The following is a 17,317-nucleotide window of genomic DNA, read 5'->3' on the forward strand; positions in this document are numbered from 1 at the left end:
TCACATGATCTGCCGAACCTGAACATTAAAAACAGACCATTTTAATTCACAAGAACAGCGTGACATATTTTATTTGTTAGATTAAAAAACAATCTAAAGTTTCTGAAAATGCATACAATTTACAAACAGTAATTCAGTGTACCCTGAAATGTAGAGGTTTAAATGGCAGTGAGTTCATTTTGCATTTCAACTCAAAATTCCAATCAAAATATTCCTGATTGAGGACTGCTTAGCATAGTTTACAGGTCATATCTAGGTTTTCAAAATCACAGATAACTAAATGACATTCAGTAACATAACATCATGTACATAAAATCAACTCTAGCAAACATAATCTGAAGAAAGAATATGTGTATAAAACAATTAATTAGAAATAAAATTGGAAATACTTATTTTATTGTTATAGAATAGTGCTTTCCAACTTTCTGTGCACAATCTAGAATTGCAACTACATTATGAATTATTTTTTTAAATTAAGTATTATATTCAACTACTTTTAGAAAGGCAGTATTGTTAGAACAGGTTACTGTAACAGTGTTAGGGGCCATGATATTCTACTTAAGTCGACTCTATTAAAATCTTCTTATAAAGAAATATTCATGATGAAATGGTAATTGTGCGGATGTGAGTCAAGAGCTATTTTAGTATTTTTCTTGTGCACGTTTCAACACTTATACAGCCTACATTTACTTTAACCTGGGAAACATCTTAATCTAGAAGCAGCGCTTCTACTTAAGTTGTAAGCACTCCTTCCAGCCCTGAGAATGAACTTAACGTGTTAAAAAAACACAGTGTAAAGCCTAAAAATGTATTGTAATGAAAATCATACTCAGTTAATACTTTCCCATCAATTTTAAAATCTCAGAGAATAATTTTGTCCATGTTTTTCACTTTGTACTCTCAAGTCTTTGTCCAGGTTGTCATTTTATAGTATATATGGTGGTAAATTCAGCTTCTGCATTGAAAGTGCCTGAACACATATGAAGTAATGTGTTCCATAGTCTTGTTGGTCCATCAAAAATGTGATCTTTTCTTTTTTTTTAAACCTAATTTCAAAACAGGCCTTGGGGCAGTGTCAAAGTCTCTGGAAGAAGCACCCAATTTGCCAAACATCATCTCTCCAACTATTGTCACTGCAGCATGAAACCAATAAAGTCCCATAAGGTGATATTTTTGATCTTGTGCACACAATTTACATAATCATCTTATTTGACATGAGCTGTTATCTGTTCGTACAAGATAATAACTTGTTACCACAAGATTGTTTGCACAAGATAAGAAGATGGTCTAACGGCAGTCTTGCAGGCTACACGACAAACCCACATTATGCCCTCTTATCGTTACTAAAATATTTTCCTAAACTTAACTAAGTAGTTTTGGTCCCTAAGCCTAACCGAACTGTGACCATTTAGAGGCCGTGTGATATAGTACTGTGCACCACCAGATAGACCTGCTTGCAGGATTTCTACACACTGTAACAACTTGTTCCCATAACATAATTATCTTGTGTGCACAAGATAAATAACTTATTCCTGCAGGATAATAAATTGTGTGCATAAGATAAAAGACGACCACCTTACAGGGGCTCTGCACCACAGCCTTTAAAACATAAATCTTCATTTATGTTGCTTTGTCTGAGTATTTGTTTGCAATAGATCGAATCATTGCATCATTTGTGACTGATAAGTAGGATGTAACATTAATACCCGCCACCTGCCAGGTCCAGCAGTGACCCAGCAGCCTCCTGGGCCTCCTGGGCCTCGGCATCGAGCTGGAGGATCTCCACAGTCTCCAGGTCCAGCTCTGTGTCACCTGGCAGCACCAGATACTGGTACTGGTGAGACTGGTAATAGTGTAACTCGATGTAGCCGCTGTCTGACAGGGGGTCCTTCTCCATCTCCATCTCCATGTCCTCGCTGACCTCCCCCTGCTGGTATTCAACCGACTCCATGGTGACAAGCTCCTCGTGATCCGGGGTCAAAGGGCACGATGGGTTTTCAGAGAACGTTGGGTTATCTGCAGTCAGGATTTGAGGCGAGGGTGTGGAGAGGAGGAGGGTGTGAGAGAGAGGATCTGCAAAAGAGAGAAAAACAGAATATGAGTCAAAAAGTAACACATTAATAATAATTATCTGATTTTTAATCAGGCTGCTTGAACAACCACTTGTCAGATTCTTCACTGAGCACCAGGCTCGAGCTCGGAAATAAAACGAGGCGACATAAAGGAGGCTAAACTTGGCTATTGCTGGGTTGCCAAGGAAATTGAAGGTTGTTGTCATGACAATGTAACACAAACACAGGAACAATGTTGCATGCTGAGAAAGCTGCAGAGAAGAAGAAAAGCTGCAGGTAATAAAAGTGTCACAGAGAGCTGTTACTGCATTGATGTTATATTTCAAACAAAAGGTAATGCATAAAGGGTCAAATGTATAAGTTTTCATGCTAATTAGGTGACATGAGTCTGCTGAGAGTCTCCTCATCACAAACCTGACATTTCCATAGAGTCGCACACTGCCGGCACCCCAAATTCAGCTCCTTCCAACCTGCACACAAGATGACAAGATAATTAGAAAAATACACAAGTACAGTTTTTATTTGTTTATTTATAAATGTGTAATTATACTGGAACACTTCACCAACCACAACACAAATTATATTTTTACTGCTCTGGTAAGAAAGCAATGTCACTAAAATGATATGTTTTTTGTCAAACGATTATTTTTCTTCCTATGCTAACAGTAAATCAATTAATACATTAATTAGAAGTAAGATTAATCAATATGTGATCTATTAAAAAACAAAAAAATAGTGAAAGCAATTATGCATAAAGCAAAGTAAAAGTTTTCTTTTGTCCAACCAACAGTTCAAAATCCAAATGTATTCCATTTTAAATTACAATTATTTAATTATTAAATGATTGTTAAAAAAAAAAGAAACAAAAAAAAAAAAAAAAAAAAGAAGCAGCAAACTCCTACATTTGAGAAGCTGCCAGTCTGTCAGTCAATCAAGTTTCCTTTGTATATTCTGTATATATGTTTCACCATAATTCTCATTTTAAACCCTATGGAAAAAGAACAATTTAAATGGAAAATAAGCATAATATTTAGCATTGATTTGTTGTTTATTATCTGACTTATACAGTACGAAAAACACTTAGTAGTTTCCAGCATCACAGATGAACAAAGCTGCTTCGTTTTTAAAAAATTATTAATTACTATATAATGATTACTTTAACATTTTACATTTCTGGCAGCTTCTTACACTAAATCAGCAATCTTATTTTAGATTCACCACATTAAAGATGACTAAAAGAACATTAACTCATAGTAAAAACAATTGTTTCTTGCAGCCCTGTTACACAAACTGTGTGATACATAACATGTGATGATACTCACAGTGCAGGCTTGTTTAACAGATAAATGTTGTTGCTGTGATAACTGTGGGTCTTCCTCAACACCTCAATGAGTGCCGACCGATACTCTGGACACACGCACCACAGCGATCCCTTCCCCACCGACTGAAACAAACATACAAAACCACTTGAAACACTGACGCTGCAATGGCCCATGCAAAGATGTTAGTCTTAAGCAGTTGTGTTGACCTCAACACATGAGGAGTACATTATAATAATTTCCCTGCGGGGCAGATTAACTGCTGACTCGACTTCAGAGCAGCACATCTGGAAGTTGCTCAAGGACATTTTGGTAATATGGAAGCTTGAACCTCTGGCCTATAATTTAAGCACACTCTTTTTCCTCACCACATGACCAGGTTGCTCTTAATGTGGTAAACATTAGTCATGTCCCCACCTGGCTTTTGTCCCTCTGAATGCGTCGGAAGCTCTTGCTCAGGGACAGGTTGTGTCTAACAGAGTTCCTCCAGCCTCCAGAGGCTGTCCTGTAGTAGGGGAAATTGTTCACAATCCAATCGTAGATGTCCTTCACTGGAAGCCTCCTGTCAGGTGAGTCTTCTATCGCCATGAAAATCAGACTACTGAATGAATACGGTGGCTTGGACGAGGCAGAAGGAAGAGGTTGTGTAGCTGTGGAGGACTCTAGCTGAGGCAGTGGTGCCATTTTGGGAAGGGGCTGCAGGGGTAGCAAGTTACCCCTCTGATGCAGCCAGTTGAGGCAGGTCAGGTCATCCTGGTCTGATATGTTCGCCGGGCTGAGGCACTGTATGTTCTGTACTTCGAAGCACTGAGACCCCGAGACACTGAGACAGAGGGAAAGAGGCGGGGAAGAGTGTAAAGACTCTGCTGTCGCTGGGGAAAGTGAGTTAGGGGACGGTGGGAATGAAATAGGGGAAAGTGGGAGTGAAATTCGGCCAGTTGAGCAGGTCTGCTGCGGCGAGGAGGAGAAAGGATGGGATGCTCCAAAAGAGGTCGGACATGGTGACGAGGGTGGCAGTGTGTAAGAGCTGTTTTCCATCTCTCTCCCAGGAGCAAACATCCAGGGTCATTCAGATGCACCACTGCTGGAAGACATGACAGAAATTGATCTAAGTTAATAATAATAATAATAATAATAATAATAATAATGCATTTTATTTATAGGCGCCTTTCAGGACTCTCAAGGTCACCTTACAATAAACAATTAAAAACAAAACAATAATAATAAAACAGCAATGGCAGTAATAATAAACAACAATGAAACAATTACAAATTAGAACAATAAAGACAACAATGACAGTAATAATAAACAATAAACAACACTGAAACAGTACAGAGAAAAATTGTAATTTAAAAATGATGAATATTTTAGGGATAGGCTAGTCTGAACAGGTGTGTTTTGAGATGTGACTTGAAAGTTGACAGTGTTGTTAGAGAGCGGATGTACTGAGGGAGTTTGTTCCAGAGTCGGGGGGCAGAGCAGCTAAAAGATCGTAGTCCCATTGTGGCTAAATGGGCGGAAGGGGTGAAGAGGAGTGAAGCAGAGGAGGTCCTGAGTGTACGGCAGGGTGTGTAGTTACTGTAGTTACTGCTGAAAGGAATGATTAATGTAAATCAGAAGTTCATCACTGTATATATCTTAGCATATTGATATCAAGGCTTTACTGTCATTCTATATTCTGTATATTAGGCACTTCTGGTCAGGTGCTAAACTGCATTTTCAGTACTTGTACTCTGTGCAATGACAATAAAGTTAATCTAATTTAATTTAATCTAAAAATTAAGTTTTATTCATTAAGCCCTAAATAGAGCTTACAGTCTGTTCAGGATACATATGTTTTGCACATAAATAAATAACAATAATCAAATGCACAGTAAGTATTTGCACAGAAAAAAACCTTTCAAAACAAACACAATCACTCAGAAATGGAGGGTGTCTACTCCAGTTTCACTTCAAAGGTGCCAAGGTTTTACCATATAAAAGCTGATGGAAAAAACGCTGGAGTAAAGACAAATATTTCAGTTAAATGTTAGCTATCCGTTCCCCTCTGATGAGCATCCCCTGAACGTACAAAGTCCACGATGTGTTCACTTTTACAAACTTACAGCTAACGCCGCATCTCCCGTTTTAATGATCACATGTGCCCAGTGGACAGGTGTAGCTCTGTTAGAAAGCCACTGTTGCTCGTAGCTTTACTTGCTGAAGGTGGGCTAACATCGATTATATGCTTTTAACAAACGTATAATAGACTTACTGCGTGTGAGATCACATTTATAACGCTCTGGAAGTTTGAAAGTCGTGCCACATGGCTCTACAAGGCAGTTCAGGAGGCAAATGGCGGAACAATATAAAGTTTCATTTAGTCCAGAAAGCCGCCTTTTCCTCCCACAGGTGATTAGCTAGGTGCTTTAAAATGCACAATATTAACTCGTTACTCACCAAATTACCAAAACGATAATTGTTGCCGATTGCGGGGCTCTTTAAATGTCCAAACCCCACGTCGTTTAAGAGTTAAAGGTGAAATTGCTGTTTAAAGTCGCCTCGGAGTCGGACAGCTCTCCCTGTGTACTGTTGCCGTCCGAGGTCTCCATGGAAACGAAAAGGACGCTTTGCAGTGTGCGCTTTCCCATGCGCGCTCCCGCGGTTCGCACACAGTCTCACACCAACCAACAGAAGTGAGACAGTGTTCACACCTGACAGGACAGGGGAGTAAAAACAGCAACACCCCGATGGGAAATACTTCATTAAGTAATAAGTAAACAAGTAGTGAAACAAGGGGTAGTAACACATAGCCAGTAGTCAAAGAACTATTCAGACGTATTTTTACTTATGTAAAAGTATTTTTACTTAGTGTAAAAATACTTAGATTAGATTAGATAGTACTTTATTGATCACTCAACTGATCTCATGTACTTAATAGCCCTGCCTTTAAACATGTCAAATGTAAAGGATTATCATCAGTCATAATGTAGCAATTTTGTCACGATACTACTGGATTATTACTGATGCATTGAAGCCTAAAGCATTTTAACCCATTTGTGCACAAATACTAGTTATATGATAGTATGAATGATAGAACATAAGCCAAATTTGTTCTGGCAACTATAACATTTCATATGACTTTTTTTTTTTTTTTTTAAATGGCAGGACTTTTGGGGAAAAAAAATATTTTTAATTAATGTCTCCTATGTTTTTCCATCTTTGATATGCAACTTGTCATGAATTCATAGATACCAAATACTTGACGTTTTCCAAAATATAGCTTCTCTCATCATACAATTTTAGGTATTTGGGAAATGAGAAAAACTCACTTTTCAGAAAAATAGTTTGATCGATGTCAAAAAGGGAATTCTGATTTTAGGTTAAATAAAAGTTACTTTCCACCTTTGAGAACAACTTCATGACTTTGAAACGTTTACTGTCAGTCATAGACTGTTGGCCACATACTGAGCTCTGGCATTATTTTATTTTTTTTATCTTAACTGGAATCAGTTTTTCAGAAGAATATAAATCAGATATATCGACCACAGACACACATTCCCTGCAGAGCAAGCTCTTTGCATGGAACAAAAAAAAACCTCTCAGAACTGTAACAATTTAATACACAAAGCTAAATATATTTATTTTTTCTACAAAAAATCCAAACATTGTCATGCTTAGCCAAATGTAGATACATAAAATTCAGGAGTCACAAAAGAAAGGGGGATAATTCAGCCACATTACCATACCAGAAAAATGGTACTTGAGTCATGTGTAATGTGCATTAATGTGTCTGTGTGGTTTGTGTAGTCTGGGGTGTAAATACTGTAAAGTATGTCTAGGGACATTATATAAATGGGAAGTTGAACTGAATCTGAGTTGCGATTAAACAAATCTCACAATAAAAGCCCTTTTCTTCAAAGTTAGGTGGCCAAAAATAAGCACCTCAGAGTTACTGTACACTCGTGGAAAAACAACTTCCGGTGAGACATTTTCTGTGTCACACTTTGTGGTTAAATCAATGAAAGCATTTCATTATGAACATGTCCATCTGACGAGGTCAACACAAGCTGCAGTTCAACACCGTCTACATATGCTTTGAGTTTACTGACAAAAGAGCGTATAAAGGCAGGTGTACAAACACTCAACAATCAAATGTTTTGGGTCCAACTCACATGGACATCTGGTTACTAAATGCCTCACGGTCACCTGACTAAGTGAGAGGTTAACCAATAAATAATGATTGGCTGAAACACTGCAGTGGCCACAGTGATATAAAGGCGGAACTGAGGTTTGGCACTTGTTCCAGTTCCCATGTTGTCCGAGGAGATGGAGGTAAGGATCTTCATTTTGAGAGATCGAACCTGCGAAGAAAAAAACATCTTTTAAATTGATATTCAGGCTAACAGAAAGTCTGTTTTTTTAGGTGGAATATTGTAGCATATATTAGGTAATTGACTACTTTTAAAGTGATGGTTTGGATTTATTGAAGCGGGATTGTTAGAGGTACTTATCCATAGTCAGTGAAAAAGGGGGCAGCAGCAAAATATATTTTAGTCACATGAACTGATATTGATTTTCTTCTTTATATTGTACTTAGAATATGTGAAATGGGACATTAGCACAAGAATTGACCAGGCCAAACCATCAGTCCTCAGTGAAGTGGAGCTCTGAGAGCATTATCGATTTACCATGTTTTTTTAGGAGTCTGATCACACTGATACAGTGATAAAAATTGTTTTTAAAAAGATAACAGATAGACAATTAGGCTTTAATACATTTCTTTTCAAATTTTGCCCCTTGGACAAATGACTGATGTCCACTCATTAGTATTCTTTGTACAGATAATACATTTTGTGTGTATCAGCTGTCCACTTTTCTTTGTGTATTCTGTAAATGTCCCTTAATTATTCACAGCCTGTGAAAGAATAATTAAAATGGCTAAAAACAACATTCAAATAGGGAAACATCTGACCTACTTTTAGATATTTATGAATTATAATTACATATACAACAAGGAACTACAACTTTTGAACTGAAGATATGCCACACTGAAGAAACACAAAACTGCTGTCGGTAGGAAATTCACAGTTTAAGCTTAGAATGATGTGGATCTGCTGTTCCAAACTTTCTGTTGCATTCACACCATTTTTTCATAGATTTGTTAAAAAATCAATGCTGATTTGATAGTAATGCAATTATCTAATTTAACAAAAGCTGAATTGGTTTTCTGTTTCTCACCATCACTACTGGCCAATGGTTGCGCTTCATCACCTGCTGCTGTGCCCCTCCCAGAACTCCTGCTCCTCTCTGTCTCCTCCCAGAACTCCTGCTCCTCTCTGTCTCCTCCCAGAACTCCTGCTCCTCTCTGTCTCCTCCCAGAACTCCTGCTCCTCTCTGTCTCTCTCTCACCTGTCTCTCTCTATCCTCCCTCCCTCTCCCCCTTCATCCTCTATCTACTCTATTCTACTCTGTTGATCCTGTACAACGACATCTATTGACGTCTGTCCGTCCTGGGAGATGGATCCCTCCTGTTGCTCTCCCTGAGGTTTCTTCTTCTTTTTCCCCTGCAAAAAGGGTTTTTTGAGGAGTTTTTCCCTGGCTGCTGTGAGGGTCTAAGGACAGAGGATGTCGTACCATGTACAGTCTGTGAAGCCCTTTGAGGCAAATCTGTGATTTGGGGCTATATAAATAAAATTGATTTGATTTGATTTGATTCAGAAAAGTCAGATATTCTAGATAGTCTATGTAGAAATATAGCAGTTGGTGTTAATAAGGATTATAAATACTTACAATGAAGAACATAATGGCACAAGAGGTCCAAGCCAGGGCCACATAATAACCGTCACTGCCAAACAGTAATCCACACAACATTGTGAGGATCATCCTGCAGGAAAAGCATAAGAAATATGTACTTATAATGCAGTTAACATGGGCTGAAACACATTTAAGAATACCTTAAGTACATCTTTGATTTAGCAATTAATCAGTTTAGTAGTAATAAAAGACAAGCTTTGGTCTAAATTAAACTTTACACTGTTTTGCTTCATCAGTTAAATAGAATCATATTCATTGTAAGAATTGCATCTAATTTACCCAACATATTTGTATCCACTGTAGGCAATGAGATCGAAGGTTGAGAGGTCGCTGTGTACTGTCAACAGGTACAAACTCAACAACATCACCAAGACCTCAATGATGGTCCACACGAGGGCGGTGCTGGCACACAGTCCAAGAACCTCTGGACTGAACCTGCACACAAAAAAACACTCTCCATATATAGCTTGTTTGATAGGAAACTTATTTACTGTGAGTCATAAAGTAAATTAGATTAAACAGGATAACTCACCGTTTCTGAATGCCAAGTGCCATTCCAGCTAGTAAAATGTAGGTGATGAAAGCCATCGCTACAAGACAAAAAAATATGGTTAATACATTACACAGACAACAGAAAATGCTCTGCTACTGACAGCTTTGTATTTCTAGAAATCTTACTTGGTATGTAAAGATCTGGTGCATTCACATCCTGTCTTGGAGTCAGTGGAGTGTCTCTATGGTAGCGAACTTCCCAGTCCTACCATGAACACAAAAATAGTTGAGACCTGAGTCAGTAATACCTTTTTTTTATACAACTAGGCTCTTCTAGATTAAACAACCATAGAGTTTTTAAAAGAAGTGGACATAGGCAGCGTGGCGTCACTAGCTGGTTTGGGGCCTTTGGTTAATCATGTCACCGTGACCTTTTTAACCCACAAAATGATTAAAGGCTTTGTTGCCATCTTATACTATAACTAATCTAGTCATTATTGATGACAGTGGCTTGATATTGGCAGGGACAAATAATGGGATTTGATTTTCTTGTATCATTCCAAGTGTAAAGCACAGTCATCAACGCTACTGTAACATATGAGCGTTTCATCCACTCAGGCCTCAGATCCACAATGTCTTAAAATAGCTTGTACTGCTTATCAACTTGCACCATCCACAAGAGGGAATATGAGATGTATTTGAAGCCCATTTAGTCTAGGGGATAAAAAAAATGCATGACCATGGGGGGGATTTTGAAAGCAGAGAGAGGGAAATCCCCATCAATCCATTCAACCTGACTAATCGGTTGTTTTGACCTTAGTCGACTAAGATTCCTTTCATATTTCTTTATGCTGAATGACTTGGTTCCAGAAAAAGGGAGCATGAAAACATGAATCATATGATATGAATCATTCCATAATACAAGGTAAACCAAAAACATGTTCATGGCTATTTTAATTTACATATTACTTCTTTCTTATCTATAATGATCAATGCAAATCAATGCCAATGTTATTACACTTAAAGCTAAATAACAGGCTGTGGGAAAGTACATCAAGAGGCCTTTACCTCTTACTTCTCAAGCATGGCATTTTGTGACCCTGGTCTTATAAGGAGGGTTTGCACTCTGTGTAGTTCTTTCATTATCAGGGCACAGAATGTTTGGAGAGGTGACTGCATATACAATCTCAATGAGTTAAAGAGTGTGGGAAATTAACTGAGCTCTGTGTGCTTTATAGCCGCACTGGCAATCACGGCATCCTGATGTTCATAAATAAAGCTGGAGTGGTGATTAAGCAGCAGATTATCTTATTTGGACTGCTTCAATGTGATAAGTGGGCGAAAATATGATACCAAGGAAAATTATCAAGCAGTTATGCACGCTATTAAATGTTTTGTATCGTGTGTGATGTAGGACAAAGTCTGATGTGATGAATGGCTCTGATTACCTGATGTGTGTAAGGGAACATGAGGATCATCAGTTTCTTCAAAACATATCTGGTGTCAACTGCAAAGAAGTATTTCAGCTTGTTCACAGACATGAATCTGCTGATCTGAAAGGCAAAGGAAGTGCAAACATTAACCAAACAGATGAAGTTTGAGAGTCTGCCAAACTTAATAAATACAGTTGAGTCATAGGCATTTTTAAACAAGGCCATGGCTGCCCTCAGGACAGTGCATCACTTTGACACCCAGTCTACGCACTTTGAAAAACCTGCGTGTCAAAGTTGCCAATCCAGTAGAACCACAACAGCTACCTTTATTGCTGGGTGACGAAATTCATCAAATGTAATTTTATATTACAAAGCTGCCCAGAGAATGGTCTGCTTGATTAAAAACCTGTCAAATAACAATGACACTCTTTAGCCATTACCATCTTAATTGTAAAAAGGCTCAGGCAAACGAACACTGTAAAATAACTGAAAAGTGGAAAGTATTACATTTTCCTGGAGAATGGCTTTTTCAATTAATGTTTATGGTGAAAATCTTCAAAAAATGAACTTAGTAAGAGCAACTTTTCCTAAAAAGAATGAATGAACTTTTTTTAGCACATTTTGTATCATATCACATTAAAAGACAGGCTGTGTCTAGATCTATATGCTCTGCCATACAGCTACAGAAAAATATAGATTTTTTTAAATGGCTTATCGTGTGTTAGGCAACACAAATGTCAACTTGAGATTAAATCACCTAAAGCTTGTTTTGTGTACGGTAAATCATGCCAACTACACAATGTAGGACATGACCTTTATTTTATAGGTTACTGGGTTAACACCCCATCCCCCATACAGCAGCATATATCATATCTTAAGAAACCTCATGAATATCCTGCATTTCCTCACCTCTTTGTTCACCATATCCTTTCCCTGGTTGGCTAACGAGGAGCCGTACATCATTGCAGCATTGGCCATTGGGTCATTAAACAGGTTGTTTGGCCCTCCACCTCCTTGCATGTCCTGTGGGGGTCCTGCCATATTGTACCCAGGAGTGTAGTATCCTTGATTGTTCATTGATGATGATGCTGCAGCACTGGTGTCATCAAACAGGATAGAATCTGCTGTGGGGGGAGCTGCACGAGCTCTCGGTTTAGCGGCTGAAAGATGAACATAATAGAGTAAATGGAGGGCTTTTGAATGTAAAGAGATAACTTCCTTGTGTGATATTACTAGCTTATGGCACACACTATCAAATTGATGTAGCCTTCAAATGGAGCTTGTAATTATGGCATGGGAAGTTGTGTACACAACTCATGAAGTTTTTAGAAAAATTCCACTTTTGTGGTTGTGAATACCGAAAGAGGGGGGATTCAAATGAACTCCTCCTATGAACAAGACTCCATTTGAGAGCAGCAGTAACATAAACTGAAATCCACTCAAATTTCAAATGTCCTAAAGCAAGACAGAAGCAACATATCATGAGACGCTCCTTAATTAATATCATTGCACCACAGTAACCCCAGGAAAGTGCCCGCATCCATTATTAAAATTACAATATCAGTGAGTGAAGGTTTCCACTCAGTTGCCAGTTGATTAGATACCCTAGGCTAAAACTAATGCAGTGTAATAAAAACTATTCATGTCCTTCAATAAATCCTACCTTTGCAAGGTCACAATTATACCTTTTCCCCAAAAAACTTTATAAAGTGTCTATTCAACTTCGTAGACAGTTTGGAGGCTGTTGTTTGTGGTGCTGCTGGATTGCACAGGTGTGGACTTGAGTCACATGACTTGGGCTTGGGTTACATATTTGATGGCATTAGACTTGACTTAACAAAGAAAAAAACAAACAAACTTGTAACTCGACTTTAAGTTGAGCCTTTTGACTTGAAAATACATGAGAATGTTGCTCAAGCCATGCTATATGCAATGGAAATGCAATATCAGCCCTCCTTTATAATTAGAATGTTAAGTTCCCCTTGTTTACACATTTATTCGACAAATAATACATATTTCAAAAACCATTTATAATTCTAATATAGTATTACTTCATTAAAAGGGCATTACATTTGGTGAAGAGCGCCTTATGACTTGTGTGGGAGTCACACATGCCTGTCTTGACTTGGAACTTGAGTGCAAATACTTGTCACCTACTTGTGACTCGCAAAGCAATGACCTGATCCAACCTCTGATGAATTGTACTGCATTATACTGACTGATGGTCCTAATATATTGTCCACTCCATGTATATTCATAACGGTGCACATTATAACTCTCATACAGGTAGGATTTGTTCAAGTGTATTACACTGCATTAGTTTGTTTTAGGTCATGTGTCTCAAACTTGCGGCCCGCGAGCCAATTGCGGCCCTCGTGACGATTTTTTTGTAGCCCCCACCTTGATATGAAAGTTTAATGTGAGTTTTATATGAATGGCACTTTAAAGTGTTGTGTGTGGAAGGTCCCTTGATTACTTTTTTTAGTAATTTTGTGTCGTTTTTGGTAATTCTGTGTCTTTTTTGGTCATTTTGTTTATTTTTTAAGTAATTTAGTTTTTTTCTGTTATTTTGTGTCTTTCTTGGGTCATTTTGTGTCTTTTTAAAAAAATAATTTGTGTCTTTTTTGGAAATTCTGTGTATTTTTTGGTGTGTCTTTTTAAAGTAATTTAGTGTTTTTCCAGTCATTTTGTGTCTTTTTGTCATTTTGTGTCTTTCTTTTGAGTAATTTTGTGTATTATTTTGGTAATTTCTCTTTTTTAAGTAATTTAGTTTTTTTTGGTCATTTTGATACTGCCTCAAGCGGCCCCCAGGTAATTTTAAGGTAATTTTACCTCGTAAGTTTGAGACCCCTGTTTTAGGTGTACTCTAGTTACGAAATCAGGAAGTAGGATATTTTGCAAAGTTTTGACGAAAATGGCAAGTGATGTGCAACGCAGTGATTCATGTTTCCACTTACTTGCTCGGTACCCGTGATGTGGCAAGTCCATAGTGACGTTCGCTGACGTTAGCTTAAAATAAAAACATTGGCAGGTTAGCTACATGTCAACTTATTAAACGCTTAGTAGGTTACATGAATTCACTGGTCATGTAAACCAATCACTGTGATGTTAACCCACAGCTAGCATTGATAACATTGCGTTAAATACATGATACCAGATAAAGGCTCGCCTGGATCTCTCCTATGCTAATACCTGCTAGCTAACGGACGTTTAAACTTGTTTAACGGCAACCAACTGCTGCTAGCAGGTAATGCTAGCTACCTAGCCAGGCGAGCTAACGTTAAGTTATTAACATTATATTTTCAACTAACACCCAGTTGAGCCTTACAGGTGATACACACATATTCAAGATAATAATTTAAAATGCCCACACAGCTTGTCAGAAGGATAAAGACATTATTAAGAAGTGAATAAGGAGCAGCAGAGTACTTACCTCCACAGCTAACGGTGTTAGCTAGCTACGTGGCTACCAGTCAGGCTCGCGCTGATCCCTCCCATCCACCGCGGTTGGTCCACTTCAGTGTGCCTGCGTGGCAGAAGCCATGTAAGTACACAACTATACTACAACACAGTGTGAATCCTTCTCCCCCTATTCCCTGACCATTAGCGGGTAGGTTGCATAAAAGTTTAGCGAGGTAGCCACGAAGGTAAAGCACCTGTGAGCAGAAAGTAACACAGCAGACATACTGTAACAGGAGCATAAATGGGACACAATCCCCCTAATTTTATCATAAATAACCAGTGGTGGAAAAAGTATTCAGATCCTTTACTTAAGTAAAAGTACTAATACCACACTGTGAAATTACTCCACTACAAGTAAAAGTTCTGCATCCAAATCTTACTGAAGTAAAAATACAAAAGTATCCGCATCAAAATCTACTTAAAGTATGAAAAGTAAAAGTACTCGGGTTATGCAGAATGGACCCACTATAATTGTTTTATATATTCTAAATATATTATTACATTATTTGTATTGACTCGTCTAATCACTTGACATTGATCATATATATTATGTTAAATCTCGACCTGAAAAGTAACTAAAGCTGTCAGCTAAATGTAGTGGAGTAAAAGGTACAATATTTGCCTAAAAATGTAGTGGAGTAGAAGTAAAAAGTTACATAAAATGGAAATACTCAAGTAAAGTACAAGTACCTCAAAATTGTACTTAAGTACAGTACTTGAGTAAATGTACTTAGTTACATTCCACCACTGTAAATAACACCACCTACATTATTGTTATACTATACGTCAATTATTATTTGATTATTTTAAAAATAAAATACTACATAACGTCACCCTGTTAAAATAATCGCCTAACTCATTTTTTCCAAGTTTTGCAGGAAACACAAAAAACTTCAACAAAAGTGTAACATATGACATTTATTGATCATTTCACTCAAAAGGCATGTAACAAAGGATTGTTATTGGCATAGTAATAACACTGTGTGTAAATTATGCAACTTAAGAGAAATAAATGACTTAGGCAATTTTTGAACATGCCTTTGTGACTTAAGCAAGATATGGTAACACTTTATTTTGAAGGTTTCTACATAAGAGTCCCACAAGCCTGTCAGAAACATGACAAGTATCATGAGCATTAATGTTACTTCAAAGTGTTATTAATGTTCATGACACATCCCATTTCATGTTTATGACACGCTAATGCCACGCTTATAGACACCTTCAAAATAAAGTGTTACCATATCTTGCTTAAGTCGCAAAGGCATGTTCAAAAAATTATTTTATTTTGACTTAGGCATAATAAATCCGCTTAAGTCACACACTTGACATAGGCCATGATCTTAAAGGGGTAAAATCACATGATCTAATCAACTGAGGATGTAGGCAATTTTACCGTCATGAGGAGATGATTTAGGCAAAAAAACAATTTTGACAAAAAATGACTTAGGCGATTATTTTAACAGTGTGTGTAAGTTAAATCAAATGAAGTACTACTTGTATTTTACTTCTTGCGAGTCATTTTTTTAACAAACATTACATAAAATGGCACAAAAAACTTGCATGAAGAGTTATAACATTTGATGTTATAACTATTGAAAAGCAAATGTCTGTATTTGAGAGACTCTGTACTCCAAATAGACCTATTATGTTATTTAATATGATAACATTAAAAGTCACCCCCCACCCCATCTCATCTGATGGAGCCATTTAAATATCCTCCTCACATCTTTGTTCACCATATCCTTTGATTGATACTACTTTTTTCCCCAATTTGAGCAATTTTATAATTACAGTCCTCTTCATTTTAGTTACATACTTGACGTGATATATGACAGTAGTCTAAAATGCAGTTAAAATTAGTCCCATCTGGACCAGCTGCAATACTGATTTTGCTAATTAAGAACATTTAGTTGCTGTTATTACTTCACTAGTTTTATCTACTATACTGATGCATTTATACCATTAAGGGTTTGTACATTTGTCACCTCTACTGTAAAGGACAGTACTTCAGAACAAGTATATCTCCCTAGACTTTAACATGCATGACATGTAATTGAAGTCATCATTAATTGATAATAATTCTAGGACTTTATACTGTTCATACAGTATGTGAACATTACTTCATAATCCATGACCTGGACTGTCTTTGTACAGGCATGTGCAAAACTGTACTGTATAACCACAGTAAGATAATCTAGGCACTTAAGTGGCATTGCAACACCCATTAAACCAAATAAATGTAAGAGTGTGTGGCATGAGGATGCTTTCATGCTTCATGGTGAAGCACGTGTGTGTGGGATGGCTGTGTGGGTGGGTGGGTGTGGAGGCATCTTAGGGTGAGTAAATGGTATTGGAATCTAAACTTCCTTCAGCCCCTCTTAAAAACGGTTAACTTTTGTGGAGTAAATCTGGAGTGAAGCAACAGCATCCCCACACCCTCACATGTGACTATACATACAACTTAAACACAAATCGTTTTTAATTTACCTAAATGGGCATGTCTGGTGAGCAGACATTCCCTCATCAAATAAGACATAAAATAAACAGCTGGTGAATGAATGAATGAAGGTGTGGGAAAAAAAAGTTAACTGACATGTCATGACATGTCACAGTAAGAGACACTAGTGTGGCATCATTGCATTCCTGAAGCCTCAGTCATCAGACGCTCGCTGCTCACCTTTACCCCATATTCCCTTCATATGATACCATCGACTACGCTGGAAAAAAAACATCCTGCATGTGT

General features: G+C 37.5%; 2 protein-coding genes across 3 annotated transcripts; both read right to left on the minus strand.

The window, feature by feature from the left end:
• Nucleotides 1-53: 53 nt before the first annotated feature.
• On the minus strand, nt 54-5,977 carry si:ch211-145o7.3 (forkhead box protein N2). Of its 2 annotated transcripts, none has more exons than XM_059346481.1 (5): nt 5,831-5,977; nt 3,809-4,472; nt 3,395-3,516; nt 2,487-2,542; nt 54-2,073 (listed from the first exon to the last, which is right to left on the minus strand). In XM_059346481.1, exons 2-5 carry the CDS (start codon nt 4,448-4,450, stop codon nt 1,700-1,702), a joined length of 1,194 nt encoding a protein of 397 aa, XP_059202464.1. In that variant the 5' UTR covers nt 4,451-4,472; nt 5,831-5,977; the 3' UTR covers nt 54-1,699. The 2 variants fall into 2 exon arrangements, with proteins under 2 accessions (XP_059202464.1, XP_059202465.1); XM_059346482.1 differs by having other exon boundaries at nt 3,809-4,475.
• A 1,010-nt stretch (nt 5,978-6,987) lies between these two features.
• yif1a (Yip1 interacting factor homolog A (S. cerevisiae)) lies at nt 6,988-14,649 on the minus strand. The gene is made up of 9 exons (XM_059346967.1): nt 14,546-14,649; nt 14,070-14,121; nt 12,022-12,272; nt 11,128-11,232; nt 9,866-9,944; nt 9,720-9,777; nt 9,467-9,622; nt 9,164-9,257; nt 6,988-7,734 (listed from the first exon to the last, which is right to left on the minus strand). Exons 2-9 carry the CDS (start codon nt 14,098-14,100, stop codon nt 7,576-7,578), a joined length of 933 nt encoding a protein of 310 aa, XP_059202950.1. The 5' UTR covers nt 14,101-14,121; nt 14,546-14,649; the 3' UTR covers nt 6,988-7,575.
• Between the last annotated feature and the right edge of the window lie 2,668 nt (nt 14,650-17,317).

The sequence above is a fragment of the Centropristis striata genome, chromosome 12 (assembly GCF_030273125.1).
Source record: "Centropristis striata isolate RG_2023a ecotype Rhode Island chromosome 12, C.striata_1.0, whole genome shotgun sequence".
In the NCBI taxonomy this organism is placed as follows: Eukaryota; Metazoa; Chordata; class Actinopteri; order Perciformes; family Serranidae; genus Centropristis; species Centropristis striata.